General features: G+C 36.2%; 1 protein-coding gene across 1 annotated transcript in view; it reads right to left on the bottom strand.

The window, feature by feature from the left end:
• Window positions 1-26,050, bottom strand: part of LOC149151459 (gamma-tubulin complex component 4-like) — a gene marked incomplete at its 5' end in the record, with an annotated part of 418,255 nt that overhangs the window by 302,859 nt on the left and 89,346 nt on the right. The window contains one exon of the mRNA XM_089443166.1: window positions 20,359-20,482. Coding sequence (XP_089299292.1) covers window positions 20,359-20,482 — 124 coding nt within the window. The remainder of the gene's footprint in view (window positions 1-20,358; window positions 20,483-26,050) is intronic.

The following is a 26,050-nucleotide window of genomic DNA, read 5'->3' as shown; positions in this document are numbered from 1 at the left end:
AGGTTGCAGGTTGGAAGAAAATATTTTATCTGAAGCCAGATCTAGGCCCTGGAGGGTAAGATCTGGCCTCAAGATCAGCTCTGGCAGAGATATTCACTTCAGATCTGGAAATTTCTTGTGGGGTCTTTCATCAGCGAAATCTGAAGCAGATTGATTTAAATTTTTTTTTAACTCTTCTGAAGAAATTCGAGGGTTTTTTCAGACTATCAGTTTGCTACCTAGGATTTCATTTTGATAGAAAATTTTCCATATGCTGTGGCACCATGGAGTTTCATTTGCGTTGTAGGAAAAAATTTCAAAAAAAAAAAAAATTATTGTGAAGTGGGTTTCTCTGCACCTACGTGCTGCCATCTCTCACACCTATGCCTTCAGCGACCCTCACGCATTCATTACTGTTCCTCTGCGGCATCATCACTCTCTCCTTCACGCTGCCATATTACTAGCGCGCTGCTATTCCTCAAACCCTCGCACAGTTCTGTGTGCCATCCTCAGCTCCATCGCGGCTCTATCCACCTCACGCAGCAGTGGGCCTTGTAAAATAAATCCTCCTCCGCTGTCACTCTTTTCATTGAATTGACCTTGTGTGTATACGCATAAAGACACCTTGATTTTCTTGGATTATTGCTCCCTTGCGCTATCAGCTCCTCGTCCATCCCTCCAATCCGCAGCTCTGCCATTGCCATACGAATTCCCTACGCAGCCCCCTTCGGTTTGCCTTCTCCACGCACTCCATTACTATTCTCCTTTGTTGCCAGTCGAAGTCTCCACTCTGCCCTCAATCCAACCCGCAACCTCTACCTCTGTCAACCTACAATCCATCCTCCCTAACCTGCCTGACCCTCACGTATACCTCTCTCACTTCCACGGTATTCATTTCTCACGCTGCCATTATTGCGTTTCCGTGCTCGAGCTTCATAGCCTGCGTAAATCTCCACCTTCATTCTCTCCACCGTCACCTGCACATACACGACAAACCGCTAACAATACTTCCATTTTTTTTTACATTTCACTTGTGTTTTATAAATGGCGTAGGTTTGTAGTTTAGTTTTATTTTTTCTTATTGTGATATATGCGTACGTTGTTTTAGGCTAGGTTTGACTTTAATTTAATTTTAAAATTAGTTTAGTTTAGCTTCATATTTATAAAATCAAAAATAATAATAATAATAATTTCGATTTCCCTTTTTGTTGTTTAGTTTTAAATTTTACAAAGTTAGATTTAGAATTAGAATTAAGCCTTGTTTTTAGTTTATCTTTAGTTTAGTTTAATCTTTATTTTTTAATTTAGTTAGTTTTGTTTAAAAAATAAAAATTAAAATCATAAAAGAATAAAAATATATATATAAAAATAAAAAATCATAAAAAGTTTTAATTTTTAGATTTTAATGGGTTGATACTCTGTTTATAGGATTTAATTTTAATAATTTTGAGCTCCATTTAGTTTAGTTTACTTTAATTTTGTTTTATTTATATAAAAATAAAAAATTTGCAAAAAGCTTGAAAATTCGTTTTTCGGCGTCTCTTGCAATATTTATGTTCCATTTCTCTATAGCTAAATGCACTTAAATGTTTATTTAAAGTTAGCTATGTGAAAGTGGTAATTGGTCAGCATTTAAATTTTATGATCATTTAAAGCATTTAATCTTTTCTTGAAGTTTAATTGCTGGATCATCATTGAAAGCATTGTGCATTTATCAAACATCTTGCATCGCTTGGGATATTTCAATGATAAATGATTGTTTTACATGGTTTATACTTCTGCAACATTTAATAAATAATCATTTAATCATTAACTCCATAAGGCACTGGTACATTAATTTCTAAATCAATCAAGTGCTAAATTGCCTTGTTGTGTCTCCCAACCCAACCGGTCCACAGTTGGTCTTCATTCATCCCATAGGGTCTACCCCACTTAGCCTCGAGAGACGGCTTAAACGGAGAGATTGGAGATCAGGTGATAGCCCCCGGTTTGAGCGTTGCCGTGACAATCTGTGCGACAACATTTTTTGGCGTCGTTGCCGGGAATAGAGTTTTTTCTGTCCTTGGTTTATTCGACATTCATCTTCTCATTTCTCATCATTCTTTCATCTTTCTCATCTTTCTCATCAGCAATTACTCTTCAGTTCGTTTCTTGTTTGGGTGGCGACTCCATTTCTTTTCATTTATTTTTCCCAGACAAGAAGCCTCCCTCATATCTGCTTGTTGGTTGCTTTTTGGATCCTAGAATTAGACTCATTGTTCAAGTGGCGACTCCACTTCTTTCATCTCTTGATTTTCTTGAGCAGGGATCTCTCTCTATCATCCATTTGGTCCCTCGTTATTCATCATGGATTATTCGTTTAAACCATGTCATTTTACTGATGATCTCCATGATTTACCGGAAGTGGCCATTTCTAAATTACCTTTGTTCTCGGGTGGTGGTTCAGTCGCTGTTAGAAGGCATTTATGGAGTTTTTATCGTATAATGGTCATGTATTGTAGACTTCCTCAATATGATCATGAAGATGTCAAAATGCGTCTATTTGTCCTTTCTTCAGAGGGTGATGCTTTGAATTGGTTTAATAATTGTCCTGAAGACTCTTTCACTTCTTTACAACACATTTACAATGCTTTTAAAGATAGATATGGTGATCCAGATAGCTCGCCTTGTGCCCCTAAAATTGTGCAACAGAATGAAAATAATCTTATAAAAGGTCCAGCTGTCGATGAAAGATTTCAAGACAATTCTTCATATCAGAATGTGCCATCCACCTGTACCATTGCAGATCAAATCCATGATAGTGGAAAAGCAGGGACAAATTACAAAATCAGTGTCAACAATGAAAAGGAAGATCAGAAGCAAATTATACAAGAACTAATTCGGCTGGTAAAAAATATGGAGATCAATCAAACTAATTACGCCAATGATGTGAGAAATTTATGCACCCACCTGGAAAAACGTAATAAGGAGATGGAGATCATGCAAAATCAACATGATAAGGAAATTGAGGCCATGAAAACTAATCATGGCACAAAAATTAGTATTATGCAAAGCAAGTTATCAGGCTTAGAGGAAAATATGATGACCATGAAAGCTAATCATGATAGAGAAATTAATTTTATCCAAAATAAGTTATTGACCATTGAGGAAGGCCATGCCAGGGAAACCACTGTTATGAAGGATGAACACTCTAGTCAAATGGATGCCATTACAATTCAAATTCAGAAATTTCAACAACTGTCAAAGGATGAAAGAAACCAGGGAACATCAATAGATCAGGAGCCTCCTTATATGTTACAGCAAGCTCCATCTTATTATGAGGTCCTTTGTTCCATTGAAAAGTGGATAAATGAAGGTGACCTGGATAAAAAGGAAATTAATAATCAAGTTGATGCTCACACGGTTAATCCACCAATCATAGAAGATCAATTTATAACTCATGGCACCTGTGAGATTGATCCATCATCCTTGGCAGGGCAGATGCAGAATGAAGAAAGACATGTCACGCATATCTTACATATTTCATCTAAGAGCTTTGAAGCAGAAAGTTCCACGTCATCAGTGACACAGTCTGCCATGAAGAAAAAGTGCAAGAAAAAGAAAATGAGAAAAAGATTTGACGCATTAGACGGCCACGAGCAGCTTGATTTTCAGATAGGAAAAAGTCCTACCATATGCAGAATTGGACATGGCACATCCGACAAGCAACCGACAGATTTGCCTGAAAGCAGGCAAATGCTCAGTATACACTATATTGAACACATCTGATGCCATGGGGCATCCTCTGTATTTCTAACCCTACTCCTTGTTTTTTCAGCATTTTCATTTCTGTTTTAGGATTAGATTTACTTTTTCATGTTGTTAGACTAGTTAATAAATGAAAAGCTTATATCTTTCCTGTGCTTAATGTTATATGATGATTTTTGGATGGACGCTACTTATGTTTTGTTGTGTGTTAAGTGGATGCAGATTCTGGATTCTCACATTCCTATAGTGCAGCAACGTGTCCCCAAGTAGAGCCAGATGTTGACCACTACGTGTCAACTACCCATAGCAGTGCACCCCCTTTTTCGCAAAAGAGATAGCGCTTGATCGACGTGTCCGTGCCATTTGACCGTCACCATCTGCCCGATTACGTTATGTAGTAAACCCAGTCTGCATGTGTAAATTGTAAATAATCTTAACCAGTGTTGAAAATATCGGTATCGGCAAAATATCGGCGAGGGTCCAGAAAATATATTATCGGCAATATCGGCGAAAATATCGGCAAATATCGGCAAGCATAAAAAATAATTTTTTCAAATTTTTAAATATAGCCGATATTTTGCCGATATTTTCAAAATATCGCGATATTTTGCCGATATTTTCCGATATTTGCCGATATTTTGAAAATATCGCGATATTTTCTCGGCGATATATCATTTTGCCGAAAATATTGCGATATTTTCGAATATCGCCGATATTATCAACAGTGATCTTAACATATCTGAGTCATGTATGTAAATTGCCTAGGCAAACCTAATTTTCTAGTGATAATCTACGTTCCGGAAGGTTTTTTGTCTCACCGATCCATGATCGGCAGAGTTTCCCTTCAGCCTAACCCCAAAGCCAAAATGGATTTTGTCATTAGAATCTTAGGGGAATCCTAGTGTACTTGGTCGAATCTATGTAAAAGTAATTTGGAAGTAACTCTAACTATTTGGTTAGGTTATTACAAATTGCTTGATCTGTTAGATTATAGTTGTGTCGCAGAACTGGGTGGTCTATGAGGGTCTATGTCAAATGGGTTTTCCCCCTTGAGATGTAAAATTGTAAAAGTCATGATATAAAGTGTCTTGAGGGTTAGAAAATGTTTTAATCCCCTCATAAGTCCTGGTCCTAGGTCCTAGGTGATTTTTCCAAAGGGCTAAGTTCGAGGAACCAAAAATAAAAAATAAAAAAATAAAAGATATAAATAATAAAATTAAAAAATTAAAAAATAACTAAAAATAATAAAATTAAAAAATAACTAAAAATAATAATAGAATAATAATAAAACTAAAAAGTTAAAAAAAATAAAAAATAAAAAATAAAATAAAAAATTCGAAAAATAAAATAAAATAATAATAAGTCAAAGTTTTGAGTAAATAAATGCAGAATTTCATTTTTTTTAATATATTAAAATGCATTTAAAAATTCGACGGATGAGATTAAAAGGGATTTTGATCCTCATCGACGGTCGAGATCATTTTGACATGGATCACTCGAACTAGCCGTTGGGAATTTTCCCTTTAAATAGGGTGTCAGGGGTCATTTGAGAGCAAATTGGATCTGAGAGTCTGGTGCTAACGAAAGCTCTCTTGTAGTCATTTTTTGTGCAATAAAGAAAGACTGTGGGGTTAAAAATCTTGTTGGTGTTACTCTTCTGGAAGTGCTGTAAGATGATTTATTTTTTTGCATAATTTATTTTAAGCCATTGATGATAGCTTAATGAAGATTGATCTAAGCACAGGTATCTTGTCTGATCTCTGGGGTTTGAATGATAGTTTAGATTTTGAAATATAATGGCAGGTATCTCCATTTGATCTGGAATTCACTATTGTTTTCTCCCTCTATGTTAATGGTTGATTTTAAGCTGTGCAGGAAATCTTAGTTTTGAGTTTACTGAGCGTTAGGGGAAGTTCTCGGCTAAACCAGCCAACTCCTCGATTGCGTTTTCTGAAAGAGCACAGCTAGTTTTTGATCCCAGGCTTATCATTTGAAAATTTTTATGAATGCATGAAGGGTTTTCTGAAGTACCTCACATTTAAGTTTAAACTTCTAAAAATATTTATGTGGCATAACGATAAATCTGGCTATTTAGAGTCTTTAATTTGTAATTACTGTAATTATTTAGCTGGTCCTTAGGGGTTTTAGAGTTTCATTTATTTTTTGCATTTTATTTTTGGGTGTTCGGTTTTTTGCAGGTTGCGGGTTGGAAGAAAATATTTTATCTGAAACCAGATCTAGGCCCTGGAGGGTAAGATCTGGCCTCAAGATCAGCTCTGGCAGAGATATTCACTTCAGATCTGGAAATTTCTTGTGGGGTCTTTCATCAACGAAATCTGAAGCAGATTGATTTAAATTTTTTTTCTAACTCTTCTGAAGAAATTCGATGGTTTTTTCAGACTATCAGTTTGCTACCTGGGATTTCATTTTGACAAAAAAATTTCTTATGCTGTGGCACCGTGGAGTTTCATTTGCGTTGTAGGAAAAAATTTCAAAAAAAAAAAAAATTATTGTGAAGTGGGTTTCTCTGCACCTACGTGCTGCCATCTCTCACACCTCTGCCTTCAGCCACCCTCACGCATTCATTACTGTTCCTCTGCGGCATCATCACTCTCTCCTTCACGCTGCCATATTACTAGCGCGCTGCTATTCCTCAAACCCTCGCACAATTCTGTGTGTCATCCTCAGCTCCATCGTGGCTCTATCCACCTCATGCAGCAGTCGGCCTTGCAAAATAAATCCTCCTCCGCTGTCACTCTTTTCCTTGAATTGACCTTGTGTGTATACGCATCAAAAGACACCTCGATTTTCTTGGATTGTTGCTCCCTTGCGCTATCAACTCCTCGTCCATCCCTCCAATCCGCAGCTCTGCCATTGCCATACGAATTCCCTACGCAACCCCCTTTGATTTGCCTTCTCCACGCACTCCATTACTATTCTCCTTTGCTACCAGTCGAAGTCTCCACTCTGCCCTCGATCCAACCCGCAACCTCTACCTCTGTCAACCTGCAATCCATCCTCCCTAACCTCCCTGACCCTCACGCATACCTCTCTCACTTCCACGGTATTCATTTCTCACGCTGCCATTATTGCGTTTCCCTGCTTGAGCTTCATAGCCTGCGTAAATCTCCACCTCCATTCTCTCTACCGTCACCTGCACATACACGACAAACAGCTAACAATACTTCCATTTTTTTTTACATTTCACTTGTGTTTTATAAATGGCGTAGGTTTGTAGTTAGTTTTATTTTATCTTATTGTGATATATGCGTACGTTGTTTTAGGCTAGGTTTGGCTTTAATTTAATTTTAGAATTAGTTTAGTTTAGCTTCATATTTATAAAATCAAAAATAATAATAATAATTTCGATTTCCCTTTTTGTTGTTTAGTTTTAAATTTTACAAAGTTAGATTTAGAATTAGAATTAAGCCTTGTTTTTAGTTTATCTTTAGTTTAGTTTAATCTTTATTTTTTAATTTAGTTAGTTTTGTTTAAAAAATAAAAATTAAAATCATAAAAAAATAAAAATATATATATAAAAATAAAAAATCATAAAAAGTTTTAATTTTTAGATTTTAATGGGTTGATACTCTGTTTTTAGGATTTAATTTTAATAATTTTGAGCTCCATTTAGTTTAGTTTACTTTAATTTTGTATTATTTATATAAAAATAAAAAAATTGCAAAAAGCTTGAAAATTCATTTTTCGGCGTCTCTTGCATTATTTATGTTCCATTTCTCTATAGCTAAATGCACTTAAATGTTTATTTAAAGTTAGCTATGTGAAAGTGGTAATTGGTCAGCATTTAAATTTTATGATCATTTAAAGCATTTAATTTTTTCTTGAAGTTTAATTGCTGGATCATCATTAAAGCATTGTGCATTTATCGAACATCTTGCATCGCTTGGGATATTTCAATGATAAATGATTGTTTTACATGGTTTATACTTCTGCAACATTTAATAAATAATCATTTAATCATTAACTCCATAAGGCACTGGTACATTAATTTCTAAATCAATCAAGTGCTAAATTGCCTTGTCGTGTCTCCCAACCCAACTGGTCCACAGTTGGTCTTCATTCATCCCATAGGGTCTACCCCCTTTAGCCTCGAGAGACGGCTTAAACGGAGAGATTGGAGATCAGGTGATAGCCCCCGGTTTGAGCATTGCCGTGACAATCTGTGCGACAACATTTTTTGGCATCGTTGCCGGGAATAGAGTTTTTTCTGTCCTTGGTTTATTCGACATTCATCTTCTCATCTCTCATCATTCTTTCATCTTTCTCATCTCTCATTTGAGCTGGCAGATTCAACTTTTTTTTGGCATCAGTTAGATCTTTTCATCGCCTTATTTTTCGTCATATCAGCAATTACTCTTCAGTTCGTTTCTTGTTTGGGTGGCGACTCCATTTCTTTTCATTTATTTTTCCCAGACAAGAAGCCTCCCTTATATCTGCTTGTTGGTTGCTTTTTGGATCCTAGAATTAGATTCATTGTTCAAGTGGCGACTCCACTTCTTTCATCTCTTGATTTTCTTGAGCAGGGATCTCTCTCTATCATCCATTTGGTCCCTCGTTATTCATCATGGATTATTCGTTTAAACCATGTCATTTTACTGATGATCTCCATGATTTACCGGAAGTGGCCATTTCTAAATTACCTTTGTTCTCGGGTGGTGGTTCAGTCGCTGTTAGAAGGCATTTATGGAGTTTTTATCGTATAATGGTCATGTAATGTAGACTTCCTCAATATGATCATGAAGATGTCAAAATGCGTCTATTTGTCCTTTCTTTAGAGGGTGATGCTTTGAATTGGTTTAATAATTGTCCTGAAGACTCTTTCACTTCTTTACAACACATTTACAATGCTTTTAAAGATAGATATGGTGATCCAGATAGCTCATCTTGTGCCCCTAAAATTGTGCAACAGAATGAAAATAATCTTATAAAAGGTCCAGCTGTCGATGAAAGATTTCAAGACAATTCTTCATATCAGAATGTGCCATCCACCTGTACCATTGCAGATCAAATCCATGATAGTGGAAAAGCAGGGACAAATTACAAAATCAGTGTCAACAATGAAAAGGAAAATCAGAAGCAAATTATACAAGAACTAACGCGGCTGGTAAAAAATATGGAGATCAATCAAACTAATTACGCCAATGATGTGAGAACTTTATGCACCCACCTGGAAAAACGTAATAAGGAGATGGAGATCATGCAAAATCAGCATGCTAAGGAAATTGAGGCCATGAAAACTAATCATGACACAGAAATTAGTTTTATGCAAAGCAAGTTATCAGGCTTAGAGGAAAATATGATGACCATGAAAGCTAATCAAGATAGAGAAATTAATTTTATGCAAAATAAGTTATTGACCATGGAGGAAGGCCATGCTAGGGAAATCACTGTTATGAAGGATGAACACTCCAGTCAAATGGATGTCGTTACAATTCAAATTCAGAAATTTCAGCAACTGTCAGAGGATGAAAGAAACCAGGGAACGTCAATAGATCAGGAGCCTCCTTATCTGTTACAGCAAGCTCCATCTTATTATGAGGTCCTTTGTTCCATTGAAAAGTGGATAAATGAAGGTGACCTGGATAAAAAGGAAATTAATAATCAGGTTGATGCTCACACGGTTAATCCACCAGTCATAGAAGATCAAGTTATAACTCATGGCACCTGTGAGATTGATCCATCATCCTTGGCAGGGCAGATGCAAAATGAAGAAAGACATGTCACACATATCTTACATATTTCATCTAAGAGCTTTGAAGCATAAAGTTCCACGTCATCAGTGATACAGTCTGCCATGAAGAAAAAGCACAAGAAAAAGAAAATGAGAAAAAGATTTGACGCATTAAACGGCCGCGAGCAACTTGATTTTCGGATAGGAAAAAGTCCTACAATATGAAGAATTGGACATGGCACATCCGACAAGCAACCGGCAAATTTGCCTAAAAGCAGGCAAATGCTCAGTATGCACTATATTGAACACATCTGATGCCATGGGGCATCCTCTGTATTTCTAACCCTACTCCTTGTTTTTTCAGTGTTTTCATTTCAGTTTTAAGATTAGATTTACTTTTTCATGTTGTTATACTAGTTAATAAATGAAAAGCTTATATCTTTCCTGTGCTTAATGTTATATGATGATTTTTGGATGGACGCTACTTATGTTTTGTTGTGTGTTGCGTGGATGCAGATTCTGGATTCTCACATTCCTATAGTGCAGCAATGTGTCCCCAAGTAGAGCCAGATGTTGACCACTACGTGTCAACTACCCATAGCAGTACACCCCCTTTTTCGCAAAAGAGATAACGCTTGATCGACGTGTCCGTGCCATTTGACTGTCATCATCTGCCCGATTATGTTATGTAGTAAACTCAGTCTGCATGTGTAAATTGTAAATAATCTTAACAGATCTGAGTCATGCATGTAAATTGCCTAGGCAAACCTAATTTTCTAGTGATAATCTACGTTCCGGAAGGTTTTTTGTCTCACCGATCCATGATCGGCAGAGTTTTCCTTCAGCCTAACCCCAAAGCCAAAATGGATTTTGTCGTTAGAATCTTAGGGGAATCCTAGTGTCCTTAGTCGAATCTATGTAAAAGTAATTTGGAAGTAACTCTAACTATTTGGTTAGGTTATTACAAATTGCTTGATCTACTAGCTTATAGTTGTGTCGCAGAACTGGGTGGTCTATGAGGGTCTATGTCAAATGGGTTTTCCCCCTTGAGATGTAAAATATTAAAAGTCATGATGTAAAGTGTCTTGAGGGTTAGAAAATGTTTTAATCCCCTCATAAGTCCTGGTCCTAGGTCCTAGGTGATTTTTCCAAAGGGCTAAGTTCGAGGAACCAAAAATAAAAAATAAAAAAACAATAAAAAAATAAAAGATATAAATAATAAAATTAAAAAATAACTAAAAATAATAAAAAATAATAAAATTAAAAAATAACTAAAAGTAATAATAAAATTAAAAAGTTAAAAAAAATAAAAATAAAAAAAATTTGAAAAAATAAAATAAAATAATAATAAGTCAAAGTTTTGAGTAAATAAATGCAGAATTTCATTTTTTTTAATATATTAAAATGCATTTAAAAATTCGACGGATGAGTTAAGAGGGATTTTGATCCTCATCAACGGTCGAGATCATTTTGACATGGATCACTCGAACTAGCCGTTGGGAATTTTCCCTTTAAATAGGGTGTCAGGGGTCATTTGAGAGCAGATTGGATCTAAGAGTCTGGTGCTAACAAAAGCTCTCTTGTAGTCATTTTTTGTGCAATAAAGAAAGACTTTGGGGTTAAAAATCTTGCTGGTGTTACTCTTCTGGAAGTGTTGTAAGATGATTTATTTTTTTTGCATAATTTTATTTTCAGCCATTGATGATAGTTTAATGAAGATTGATCTAAGCACAGATATCTTGTCTGATCTCTGGGGTTTGAATGATAGTTTAGATTTTGAAATATAATGGCAGGTATCTCCATTTGATCTGGATTTCACTATTGTTTTCTCCCTCTATGTTAATGGTTGATTTTAAGCTGTGCAGGAAATCTTAGTTTTGAGTTTATCGGGCGTTAGGGGAAGTTCTTGGCTGAACCAGCCAACTCTTGGATTGCGTTATCTGAAAGAGCACAGCCAGTTTTTGATCCCAGGCTTATCATTTGAAAATTTTTATGAATGCATGAAGGGTTTTCTGAGGTACCTCACATGTAAGTTTAAACTTCTGAAAATATTTATGTGGCATAACGATAAATCTGGCTATTTAGAGCCTTTAATTTGTAATTGCTGTAATTATTTAGCTGGTCCTTAGGGGTTTTAGAGTATCATTTATTTTTTGCATTTTATTTCTGGGTGTTCGGTTTTTTGCAGGTTGCAGGTTGGAAGAAAATATTTTATCTGAAGCCAGATCTAGGCCCTGGAGGGTAAGATCTGGCCTCGAGATCAGCTCTGGCAGAGATATTCGCTTCAGATCTGGAAATTTCTTGTGGGGTCTTTCATCAGCGAAATCTGAAGCAGATTGATTTAAATTTTTTTTTTAACTCTTCTGAAGAAATTCGAGGGTTTTTTCAGACTATCAGTTTCCTACCTGGGATTTCATTTTGACATAAATTTTTCTTATGCTGTGGCACCCTGGAGTTTCATTTGCGTTGTAGGAAAAAATTTCAAAAAAAAAAAAAAATTGTTGTGAAGTGGGTTTCTTTGCACCTATGTGCTGCCATCTCTCACACCTCTACCTTCAGCCACCCTCACGCATTCATTACTGTTCCTCTGCGGCATCATCACTCTCTCCTTCACGCTACCATATTACTAGCGCGCTGCTTTTCCTCAAACCCTCGCACAGTTCTGTGTGCCATCCTCAGCTCCATCGTGGCTCTATCCACCTCACGCAGCAGTCGGCCTTGCCAAATAAATCCTCCTCCGCTGTCACTCTTTTCCTTGAATTGACCTTGTGTGTATACGCATGAAAAGACACCTCGATTTTCTTGGATTGTTGCTCCCTTGCGCTATCAGCTCCTCGTCCACCCCTCCAATCCGCAGCTCTACCATTGCCATACGAATTCCCTACGCAGCCCCCTTCGTTTGCCTTCTCCACGCACTCCATTACTATTCTCCTTTGCTGCCAGTCGAAGTCTCCACTCTGCCCTCGATCCAACCCGCAACCTCTACCTCTAGCAACCTGCAATCCATCCTCCCTAACCTGCCTGACCCTCACGCATACCTCTCTCACTTCCACGGTATTCATTTCTCACGCTGCCATTATTGCGTTTCCCTGCTCGAGCTTCATAGCCTGCGTAAATCTCCACCTTCATTCTCTCCACCGTCACCTGTACATACACAACAAACTGCTAACAATACTTCCATTTTTTTTTACATTTCACTTGTGTTTTATAAATGGCGTAGGTTTGTAGTTTAGTTTTATTTTTTCTTATTGTGATATATGCATACGTTGTTTTAGGCTAGGTTTGACTTTAATTTAATTTTAGAATTAGTTTAGTTTAGCTTCATATTTATAAAATCAAAAATAATAATAATAATAATTTCGATTTCCCTTTTTGTTGTTTAGTTTTAAATTTTACAAAGTTAGATTTAGAATTAGAATTAAGCCTTGTTTTTAGTTTATCTTTAGTTTAGTTTAATCTTTATTTTTTAATTTAGTTAGTTTTGTTTAAAAATAAAAATATATATATAAAAATAAAAAATCATAAAAAGTTTTAATTTTTAGATTTTAATGGGTTGATACTCTGTTTTTAGGATTTAATTTTAATAATTTTGAGCTCCATTTAGTTTAGTTTACTTTAATTTTGTTTCATTTATATAAAAATAAAAAATTTGCAAAAAGCTTGAAAATTCATTTTTCGGCATCTCTTGCATTATTTATGTTCCATTTCTCTATAGCTAAATGCACTTAAATGTTTATTTAAAGTTAGCTATGTGAAGGTGGTAATTGGTCAGCATTTAAATTTTATGATCATTTAAAGCATTTAATTTTTTCTTGAAGTTTAATTGCTGGATCATCATTAAAGCATTGTGCATTTATCGAACATTTTGCATCGCTTGGGATATTTCAATGATAAATGATTGTTTTACATGGTTTATACTTCTGCAACATTTAATAAATAATCATTTAATCATTAACTCCATAAGGCACTGGTACATTAATTTCTAAATCAATCAAGTGCTAAATTGCCTTGTTGCGTCTCCCAACCCAACTGGTCCACATTTGGTCTTCATTCATCCCATAGGGTCTACCCCCCTTAGCCTCGAGAGACGGCTTAAACGGAGAGATTGGAGATCAAGGTGATAGCCCCCGGTTTGAGCATTGCCGTGACAATCTGTGCGACAACATTTTTTGGCGTCGTTGCCGGGAATAGAGTTTTTTCTGTCCTTGGTTTATTCGACATTCATCTTCTCATTTCTCATCATTCTTTCATCTTTCTCATCTCTCATTTGAGCTGGCAGATTCAACTTTTTCTTGGCATCATTTGGATCTTTTCATCGCCTTATTTTTCGTCATCTCAGCAATTACTCTTCAGTTTGTTTCTTGTTTGGTTGGCGACTCCATTTCTTTTCATTTATTTTTCCCAGAGAAGAAGCCTCCCTCATATCTGCTTGTTGGTTGCTTTTTGGATCCTAGAATTAGATTCATTGTTCAAGTGGCGACTCCACTTCTTTCATCTCTTGATTTTCTTGAGCAGGGATCTCTCTCTATCATCCATTTGGTCCCTCGTTATTCATCATGGATTATTCATTTAAACCATGTCATTTTACCGACGATCTCCATGATTTACCGGAAGTGGCCATTTCTAAATTACCTTTGTTCTCGGGTGGTGGTTCAATCGCTGTTAGAAGGCATTTATGGAGTTTTTATCGTATAATGGTCATGTATTGTAGACTTCCTCAATATGATCATGAAGATGTCAAAATGCGTCTATTTGTCCTTTCTTTAGAGGGTGATGCTTTGAATTGGTTTAATAATTGTCCTGAAGACTCTTTCACTTCTTTACAAGACATTTACAATGCTTTTAAAGATAGATATGGTGATCCAGATAGCTCGCCTTGTGCCCCTAAAATTGTGCAACAGAATGAAAGTAATCTTATAAAAGGTCCAGCTGTCGATGAAAGATTTCAAGACAATTCTTCATATCAGAATGTGCCATCCACCTGTACCATTGCAGATCAAATCCATGATAGTGGAAAAGCAGGGACAAATTACAAAATCAGTGTCAACAATGAAAAGGAAGATCAGAAGCAAATTATACAAGAACTAATGCTGCTGGTAAAAAATATGGAGATCAATCAAACTAATTACGCCAATGATGTGAGAACTTTATGCACCCACCTGGAAAAACGTAATAAGGAGATGGAGATCATGCAAAATCAGCATGCTAAGGAAATTGAGGCCATGAAAACTAATCATGACACAGAAATTAGTTTTATGCAAAGCAAGTTATCAAGCTTAGAGGAAAATATGATGACCATGAAAGCTAATCATGATAGAGAAATTAATTTTATGCAAAATAAGTTATTGACCATGGAGGAAGGCCATGCCAGGGAAATCACTGTTATGAAGGATGAACGCTCCAGTCAAATGGATGCCATTACAATTCAAATTCAGAAATTTCAGCAACTGCCACAGGATGAAAGAAACCAGGGAACGTCAATAGATCAGGAGCCTCCTTATCTGTTACAGCAAGCTCCATCTTATTATGAGGTCCTTTGTTCCATTGAAAAGTGTATAAATGAAGGTGACCTAGATAAAAAGGAAATTAATAATCAGGTTGATGCTCACACGTTTAATCCACCAGTCATAGAAGATCAAGTTATAACTCATGGCACCTGTGAGATTGATCCATCATCCTTGGCAGGGCAGATGCAGAATGAAGAAAGACATGTCACGCATATCTTACATATTTCATCTAAGAGCTTTGAAGCAGAAAGTTCCACGTCATCAGTGATAGGGTCTGCCATGAAGAAAAAGCGCAAGAAAAAGAAAATGAGAAAAAGATTTGACGCATTAGATGGCCGCGAGCAACTTGATTTTCGGATAGAAAAAAGTCCTACCACATGCAGAATTGGACATGGCACATCCGACAAGCAACCGACAGATTTGCCTGAAAGTAAGGCAAATGCTCAGTATACACTATACTGAACACATCTGATGCCATGGGGCATCCTCTGTATTTCTAACCCTACTCCTTGTTTTTTCAACATTTTCATTTCTGTTTTAGGATTAGATTTACTTTTTCATGTTGTTATACTAGTTAATAAATGAAAAGCTTATATCTTTCATGTGCTTAATGTTATATGATGATTTTTGGATGGAAGCTACTTATGTTTTGTTGTGTGTTGCATAGATGCAGATTCTGGATTCTCACATTCCTATAGTGCAGCAACGTGTCCCCAAGTAGAGCCAGATGTTGACCACTACGTGTCAACTACCCATAGCAGTACACCCCCTTTTTCGCAAAAGAGATAGCGCTTGATCGACGTGTCCGTGCCATTTTACCGTCATCATCTGCGCGATTATGTTATGTAGTAAACCCAGTCTGCATGTGTAAATTGTAAATAATCTTAACAGATCTGAGTCATGTATGTAAATTGCCTAGGCAAACCTAATTTTCTAGTGATAATCTACGTTCCGGAAGGTTTTTTGTCTCACCGATCCATGATCGGCAGAGTTTTCCTTCAGCCTAACCCCAAATCCAAAATGGATTTTGTCATTAGAATCTTAGGTAAATCCTAGTGTACTTGGTCGAATCTATGTAAAAGTAATTTGGAAGTAACTCTAACTATTTGGTTAGGTCATTACAAATTGCTTGATCTGTTAGATTATAGTTGTGTCGCAGAACTGGGTGGTCTATGAGGGTCTATGTCAAATGGGTTTTCCCCCTTGAGATGTAAAATTGTAAAAGTCATGATGTAAAGTGTCTTGAGGGTTAGAAAATGTTTTAATCCCCTCATAAGTCCTGGTCCTAGGTCCTAGGTGATTTTTCCAAAGGGCTAAGTTCGAGGAACCAAAAATAAAAAATAATAAAATAAAAGATAAAAATAATAAAATTAAAAAATAACTAAAAATAATAATAGAATAATAATAAAATTAAAAAGTTAAAAAATAAATAAATAAATAAAATAAAAAAATTTTGAAAAAATAAAATAAAATAATAGTAAGTCAAAGTTTTGAGTAAATAAATGCAGAATTTCATTTTTTTTAATATATTAAAATGCATTTAAAAATTCGACGGATGAGATTAAAAGGGATTTTGATCCTCATCGACAGTCGAGATCATTTTGACATGGATCACTCGAACTAGCCGTTGGGAATTTTCCCTCTAAATAGGGTGTCAGGGGTCATTTGAGAGCAGATTGGATCTGAGAGTCTGGTGCTAACGAAAGCTCTCTTGTAGTCATTTTTTGTGCAATAAAGAAAGACTTTGGGGTTAAAAATCTTGCTGGTGTTACTCTTCTGGAAGTGTTGTAAGATGATTTATTTTTTTGCATAATTTTATTTTCAGCCATTGATGATAGCTTAATGAAGATTGATCTAAGCACAGGTATCTTGTCTGATCTCTAGGTTTTGAATGATAGTTTAGATTTTGAAATATAATGGCAGGTATTTCCATTTGATCTAGATTTGACTATTGTTTTCTCCCTCTATGTTAATGGTTGATTTTAAGCTGTGCAAGAAATCTTAGTTTTGAGTTTACCGGGCATTAGGGGAAGTTCTCGGCTAAACCAACCAACTCCTGGATTGCGTTTTCTGAAAGAGCACAGCCAGTTTTTGATCCCAGGCTTATCATTTGAAAAATTTTATGAATGCATGAAGGGTTTTCTGAAATACCTCACATTTAAGTTTAAACTTCTGAAAATATTTATGTGGCATAAAGATAAATCTGGCTATTTAGAGTCTTTAATTTGTAATTACTGTAATTATTTAGCTGGTCCTTAGGGGTTTTAGAGTTTCATTTATTTTTTGCATTTTATTTCTGGGTGTTCGGTTTTTGCAGGTTGCAGGTTGGAAGAAAATATTTTATCTGAAGCCAGATCTAGGCCCTAGAGGGTAAGATATGGCCTCAAGATCAGCTCTGGCAGAGATATTCACTTCAGATCTGGAAATTTCTTGTGGGGTCTTTCATCAGCAAAATCTGAAGCAGATTGATTTAAATTTTTTTTTAACTCTTCTGAAGAAATTCGATGGTTTTTTCAGACTATCAATTTGCTACCTGGAATTTCATTTTGACAGAAATTTTTCTTATGCTGTGGCACCCTGGAGTTTCATTTCTGTTGTAGGAAAAAATTTCAAAAAAAAAAAAAAATTATTGTGAAGTGGGTTTCTCTGCACCTACGTGCTGCCATCTCTCACACCTCTGCCTTCAGCCACCCTCATGCATTCATTACTGTTCCTCTGCGGCATCATCACTCTCTCCTTCACGCTGCCATATTACCAGCGCGCTGCTATTCCTCAAACCCTCGCACAGTTCTGTGTGCCATCCTCAGCTCCATCGTGGCTCTATCCACCTCACGTAGCAGTCGGCCTTGCAAAATAAATCCTCCTCCGCTGTCACTCTTTTCCTTGAATTGACCTGTGTGTATACGCATCAAAAGACACCTCGATTTTCTTGGATTGTTGCTCCCTTGCGCTATCAGCTCCTCGTCCATCGCTCCAATCCGCAGCTCTGCCATTGCCATACGAATTCCCTACGCAGCCCCCTTCCATTTGCCTTCTCCACGCACTCCATTACTATTCTCCTTCGCTGCTAGTCGATGTCTCCACTCTGCCCTCGATCCAACGCGCAGCCTCTACCTCTGTCAACCTGCAATCCGTCCTCCCTAACCTGCCTGACCCTCACGCATACCTCTCTCACTTCCACGATATTCATTTCTCATGCTGCCATTATTGTGTTTCCCTGCTCGAGCTTCATAGCCTGCGTAAATCTCCACCTTCGTTCTGTCCGTCGTCACCTGCACATACACGACAAACAGCTAACAATACTTCGATTTTTTTTTACATTTCACTTGTGTTTTATAAATGGCGTGGGTTTGTAGTTTAGTTTTATTTTTTCTTATTGTGATATATGCGTACATTGTTTTAGGCTAGGATTGACTTTAATTTAATTTTAGAATTAGTTTAGTTTAGCTTCATTTTTATAAAATCAAAAAATAATAATAATAATTTCGATTTCCCTTTTTGTTGTTTAGTTTTAAATTTTATAAAGTTAGATTTAGAATTAGAATTAAGCCTTGTTTTTAGTTTATCTTTTAGTTTAGTTTAATCTTTATTTTTTAATTTAGTTAGTTTTGTTTAAAAAAAATAAAAAAATAAAAATCATAAAAAAATAAAAATATATATATAAAAATATAAAATCATAAAAAAATTTAATGTTTAGATTTTAATGGGTTGCTACTTTGTTTTTAGGATTTAATTTTAATAATTTTGAGCTCCATTTAGTTTAGTTTAGTTTAATTTTGTTTTATTTATATCAAAAAAATAAAAAATAAATAATTTGCAAAAAGCTTGAAAATTCATTTTTCGGCGTCTCTTGCGGTATTTATGTTCCATTTCTCTATAGCTAAATGCACTTAAATGTTTTTTTAAAGTTAGCTATGTGAAAGTGGTAATTGGTCAGCTTTTAAATTTTATGATCATTTAAAGCATTTACTTTTTTCTTGAAGTTTAATTGTTGAATCATCGTTAAAGCATTGTGCATTTATCGAACATCTTGCATCGCTTGGGATATTTCAATGATAAATGATTGTTTTACATGGTTTATCGTATATACTTCTGCAACAATTAATAAATAATCATTAACTCCATAAGGCACTGGTACATTAATTTCTAAATCAATCAAGTGCTAAATTGCCTTGTTGTGTCTCCCAACCCAACTAGTCCACAGTTGGTCTTCATTTATCCCATAGGGTCTACCCCCCTTAGCCTCGGGAGACGGCTTAAACGAAGAGATCGGGGATCAGGGTGATAGCCCCCAGTCTAAGCGTTGCCGTGACAATCTGTGCGACAACACATCTCATGCTAATACATCTTATGGTTTTACTTGCAATTGTCCATTCTACTTGTCATTGTTGAATATTTTATGTTGGCAAGCATTCTTGCATTTTCCTTTTGCAAGTAGAACATTAATCGCTTTTCATTTTGCAAGATATCTCTATATGCTTTGATTTAGCCTTTGATTGTATTTTGAAAGCATTTTAGATCTTATATCAATTATCGTGCTAACATCTTTGTTTCCATTTCAGGATTGTTTTTCTTTCATTGTTGGAAGCACTGTTGATAATATCGGCAATATTCGAAAATATAGGCGATATTCGAAAATATCGCAATATTTTCGGCAAAACGATATATCGCCGAAAAAATATCGCGATATTTTCTGTTTTGAAAATATTGCGATATTTTCCAAATATTGGCAAATATCGGCAAAATATCGGTTATGTTTAAAAATTTGAAAAAAATATTTTTTATGCTTGCCAATATTTGCTGATATTTTCGCCGATGTCGCTAATAAGATGTTTTCTGGACCCTCGCCGATATTTTGCCGATACCGATATTATCAACACTGGTTGGAAGCATTTTACTTTTGTTTTGAACAAATGTATCTTTCATTTCTGTTGAGCAATTTATCTTAAGGCACTGGTTTTTATAGCTTTATCATGTTAATGATTTTTATTGCTCATATCATAATTTGCCCATAATTCTTAAAAGCAATCCACTTTCACTTTAACATCTCTCCTAGAAACTCACATTTCTTAACTTAGTTTTCCATTTAGGGACCACACCCCATAGCTAACCTAGGAGATAGTTTAAACAGAGAGAAGGGATTTAGTGTGACAGCCCCTTCTCTTAGTTTCCTGCCACCAACCACACCTTGTGGGGTTGATGGTTTTTTCTCGCTGACTTGTAGGTAGGTGTAGGCAGCAGGAGTAACAGGCACCATCGAAAGCCAGCAAATTAAAGACAGATCAAGTAAGTTTTTGAGTATTACAATAATGATTATGAAATTTTGAAACAAATACTAGCACAAAATAAGCCCTTTACGCCTACAGTTACATTTTAAACTAGCATTAAAAGACATACAAATAGAAGGGGAAAAGAACTAAAAATGGCCCATACCAGGAAAACATGAAATCCTGTATGCCAATCAGACAACTTTGTGTCTTCTGGAGCATTCCATGTTGATTGCTCTATGGCAAGATCAGACTGTTGTGAACCATGTGGCATATCCCCACCATGCTGTCTAAACATTGAAAAACAATACAATATTAGCTAGAATTATCAATTCAAAAAAACCTAGATTTGGGACAGAACATTTCAAAAGCATCATGCTATCTACGAGTTCAAAATTCAAATAATATAAAAAATTTATTGTATTTCACCAGATTACAGCAGAAAAGGCTTACACACCCATCATCAGCATACTTCTTGAGATTACTAAGCACGAGTGATTTATCATAAATCTTTTGGAAATAAAAAATAACCATGTTTTCTTGATGCTTAGTCAGTGCTTCAACTTATTAATATAAGTGAAAATTCAGTTTCAATATATATCTGAAACAGCAACAAGAAGCAATATGAAACACCATATGAAGCATTATAAAGAAGTGGAAATAGCAATTGTGTTAACGATCACAGTTGACATTCCTGCATATAAAATTCAGCTTAAAGACATAAGAAATTGTCACTGTTACAATTCTCAGTAACAGGACTCCTATCAAAACACAATTAGCCTTCTGCATCCTGAATGTAGTAAATGATAGCCTTAATTCACAGAAAATCAGAGAAATTTTGACAACAAAAACAATCCAGCCTAACACACAAGTGTGATGCAGGCTCAGCTAAAGCAGACCTACAAGGTTCAAACCCACATTAAAATCAACAAAAGCAACTTTATTTTGCATTACTGGGTTGACCTTCCTGCTGGTAAAATTCAGCCTAAAGACATAAGAAATTGTCACTGTTACAATTCTCAGTATCAGGACTCCTATCAAAACACAATTAGCCTTCTGCATCCTGAATGTAGTAAATGATAGCCAAAATTCACAGAAAATCAGAGATATTTTGACAACAAAAACAATCCAGCCTAACACACAAGTGTGATGCAGGCTCACCTAAAGCAGACCTACAAGGATCAAACCCACATTAAAATCAACAAAAGCAACTTTATTTTGCATTACTGGGTTGACCTTAAAAATGACTGTTACCACTCACACTGTTTGAGAGGTAACCATGTGATTCTCATCACATGCTAGAGATTTCAACATGAGCACCACCCTCCCAGTGGCATGATGTTCCAGTTCACACTTCATTGACAGCACTTCAGATTGTTCTTTAGAGCTTATATATCACTGATCTTGCTGCATGATGCTCTTTCTTGCATAGTGGATATGCCCATGTTTGATGATTTCATGTGATTCTAATATGGCTTCACTTGGTTTGGCACAGTGGTGTTATTGTACAAATGATGTGAGTCCATCAGAGCTCTACTGATGATTATGATGATGAGGCTTCGCATATTGGATACTATCATATCCTTCATTCTCGCTAATGCATGGTGACAGCGTCTCATGTATTTGTCATGACCATGGTGAACATTGGTGAAATTTGATAATGGATCATAACACTCTAAATTGTTATCATTTGCCTAGTTGTACAATTGTGAATTCAAGTTTTCGTTTAGAGAAGTGTTGTCACTCTTGGGTTGAGTTGTACTACTGGAGACCTAGGTAGGTGTAGCGTGCCCATATCCCAAACCATCTTAACACTTTTCATCTTCCCCATTATTTCCATGTACATTAATCACATTCCTGCTCCTTGTTGACTTATCATATGCCACAGCAAGGCCTATACAAAATAGTCCCATGTAGAAAAGCCTCATCTTAATGGCTGTAACCTCGATGTTGATGCAGCCAAAATAAAAGGCCAAATAATAAAGCTTGAGCCATGCCACCTTCCAAAAAGGCCCAACACTCCAAGATTCATGCTTAACAATGCATCTCTAAAGAAAGGGACCAATCAAATAAAGAAAAAAGCAGGAAATGGACAGTAACTCGATGCCGAGTGCTCCCTCTCTTTAAAGTCACCCATGTGGATGAACATCTTTAAAAAAACTTACATTGCTACGAAGGACAACTTATGGAGTTACCCCTGTTGAAAAATGTGTAACTAGGTTCGGTCTTCATAAATATGAAATGTACTTTCGATTCTTATATATCTTAAAATGAAAGAAAAATTATTATTATTATTTTTGAGCATGGGTTTCATGCTCAAGGTCTTTTATTTTATAGGTCAAGCACCCATTGAGTGCTTTTAGGGTTTGTCCTAGGTCAAGAAGTCAAAAGAGTCATTGTCATAAGTTGAAAACCCCATTGGGCACATTGTAAATTGTAAAGAATATTATTTTTTTTCTTTAAAAGTGTCAAAATACCCTTCAACACCAAGTCGGCCTAAATTAAGGAGCTACATCCACCTTGAGAGGCCTATATAAAGGAGGAAAATCAACCTCCTTGGAGGAGATTCATCACTCACTCATTCAAGCGATGGAGGAAGAAGAAGAAAGCAGCGAAGAAGGAAGAGGACGAAGGAGACTTGTCTTTGGGCTATTTCTCTCTCACACATGCAAAGAAGGGTTGGGGTTTCTATTAATTTTAATTAACAATGGTATGTTCTATGCTTAGCACAATTTTAACAGCCCAATAACAATTTCCAATTTCTAATAGCAATCATAATAATCACATTGATAGTAAAAGCAGATAGAACATGAAACAAAGTGCAGAAGACAAGCCAAGACAAGAGGACACTAGGTTTGGCGGAGGCCAGGGAAAAACCCCAATGTGGGGAAAACCCTTTGATCGAATCTTCTTATTATTATATCAAAAGTTCAACAGAGAGAGAGAGTACAAAAGTCAAATTGACTTGCACAATTCAAAGTCAAAACAATCCTGTCAATTTCTGCAGTCAACTGCAGTCAAACTTCATCCCTAACCAGAAAGTCAACGCTGGTCAAATCAACAATAAATCATCCTCAAAACAGCTCGGTCTTCTCTAGTCAAACTCGGTTTGATCAAGAGGTCAAAGTCAGCCCAAAACGGCTCGGTCAAACTCAGTGAAAGGAGAGAAAATTGTTGTAATTTTCTACGGTCAAACTGCAGTCAACCCTGAAGTTAGTGTTGGTCAAATTGGACAGATTCCCTCAATTTATGTGCCCATAAATGCGGCCTAAAGAGACAGAAAAGATCCTCCAAAAATCGCAGTCAAAGCTGGTCAACAAACCCTTGGTCAATGTTGGTCAAACTCGGTCAAACTGCAGAATTTCCTCTGATTTTCAGCCCTGTAATTCAATCCGAAACTTCGTCCTCCTTGATCCACATGTGTGAGAGAGAAGAGTGCCCAATGTTGTACGAACCAATGAGAGAAGGAGAGAGAATGTGTGAGTGATGAAGATGCCAAATGAGGAGGAGGGACACTTGTGTTTACACAAGTCGATGAGGGTGAAGAGTCATGTCTATTAGGCTTCATGAGCCTACATGATGATGTGGCCAACTTGAACAAATTGTACATGAGTGGGCATAAATTCAAAATCACATTTTTGCTTGTCCAAATGAGATGATCTTTATACCAATCTTGGTCCTCTCGAAAAGAGGAATCTCATCATCTCCATCAAAAGAGTTGTCCCAAGGTGGAATTTGGCCCTAGTTGCCAATTTTAACAGTTTCTGCAGTTGGTCTAAGGTTTTTCTTCTGCAGGTTCAATCTTGAACAAGGAAGGGAAAGAAAGTCAGCGAAAGTCACAATAAGCCATCCTCAAGCTCCAGAAGGAAGAGAAAAGTCAAGCGAAGGTCTGAGGAAGCCTTGGGAGGCCAAAAGGAGCTCACACATGTGGCAACAACGGCTACAGGAGGGCCGAAAATTTCAGACATGCAATAGAGGCCAAATTTCTGCATTTCAAGGTCAAAGTTGTGCTACTAGAAGAGATTTGACTAGGTTTGACTTGGACAAAGGAAGTACATCCGAAACAGTTGGACTTAGTCTTGGAGGGTATTGATCTTGGTCTAGAGTTCTTAAAATTCGTCAATTGAAGAATCTATAAGAAGAGAAGGGATTTGCGGGTTTTTCCTCTCAAGTGGAGAGGTTTTGTCTCTGGCTTGCAGCCTATATTATGTGTTCTTGTTCCTTTTGTTTTGATAGTTGTTTGATGATACAAAAACATAATAATAAGTACAAAAGCTAAATAAGAAAAGTAAAAAGTCATCAAAAGCAATTATCAATAAAAGATAAATCACTCTAATCATTGCCCTAATAGATTTCTCAACATGGTATCAGAGCTAAGGTTGGCTAAGGGCATTATGAAGAGTCTACTACATTGAAGAAATTTCTAAAGAAGTGTTCAAAGATAGCAAGTCATCTCAAGAACGGTATCAAAGAAGTATGGAATCTCCTATTTACTCCAAAGAAGGAAGTGACCAAGACAAAGGACGAAGGACTCTTCTCAGCACTTGGGTAATCGACAGTGGAGCATTAAGACACATGACCGGTCATCACAAGCAACTAAAAACATTGTCAAAAGGAAAGTCTTCTTACTCTGTAGAGCTTGGTGATAATAAGAGCTATCCTGTGAGAGGAATTGGATCAACCTCGATAGAGTTGGAGAATGGAGGCAATATTCATCTCAACAACATCCTATTTGTTCCAGGTTTGCATAAGAACTTACTCTCCATTTCAAGTCTAGAAGATAAAGGTGATAGAGTGGCTTTCATTGATGGAAAAGTTGTAGTATGGGGTAAAAACTCAAGCATAGAAAATGCTAGAGTGATTGGGATTCGTGAAGGAAGACTTTACAGGTTGCTATCTCCTCTTGCTCAAGCTTTAGTTCACATTGAAATCAGCCCATGTGAACTTTGGCATAGAAGATTCAGTCATCTCCATTTCAAAATCCTTCCAACTCTAAATTCAATAGTAGATGGAATCCCCGAACTAAAAGAAGATCACGAAGGAGTATGCAAGGGATGTGCATTGGGTAAGAACACCAAGAGACCATTTGGAAGTAGTGCTTCACGGTCAAAAGAAATATTGGATCTTATTCATTCCGATATTTGTGATCTTATGACTCCTAAATCACTTGGAGGTCATCTATATTATGTCACATTTATAGATGACCATTCAAGGAAAAATCAGGTTTACTTAATGAAATCCAAGGATGAAGTATTTACCAAATTTCAAGAATTCAAAGTTGAAGTAGAGAACCTTACAGAAAGAAGAATCAAGATATTAAGATCCAATAATGGAGGAGAATACACATCTAAGGAAATCATAGCTTTCTGTAAGGAGTCTGCGATTAAGAGGGAGCTGATAGTCCCATATAATCCCAAACAAAATGGAGTTGTAGAACGAAAGAATCGATCCATTGAAGAAAGTATAAAAGCGAAGTTACATGATCAAAATTTACCGAAATTTATGTGGGGTGAAGCTACAAAGATAGTTGTATACATACAAAATCGAAGTCCCCACAGGTCACTAGATAACAAGACTCCCGAAGAAGTGTTCACTAGGAAGAAACCGAATTAAATGAGCTCATTCCTAAACTTGTTTATAAGTCAAAATGTCAGAAGTTAGGCAACAAGGCTAGGTTGGAAAAATCAAAAAAATTATGGAAGTCATGAAGTATCAATTAAGGATTCTAGAAAACCAAATTTAGAAGCTTTATCCAAAAGCCAAGATCCCTGAAGGATAGTACAAATTTTCAATGAATTATATACCGAACTTATATAGCATACTCTTGGGCATGAGACATACCTCTGCAACTAGACCGC

Source organism: Pinus tabuliformis, chromosome 9, assembly GCF_031772625.1.
Source record: "Pinus tabuliformis cultivar Carrire ecotype Pingquan chromosome 9, CPIR1, whole genome shotgun sequence".
NCBI lineage: Eukaryota > Viridiplantae > Streptophyta > Pinopsida > Pinales > Pinaceae > Pinus > Pinus tabuliformis.
Note: the sequence above shows the minus strand (reverse complement) of the source record. Positions and strands in the feature narration are given on the sequence as shown.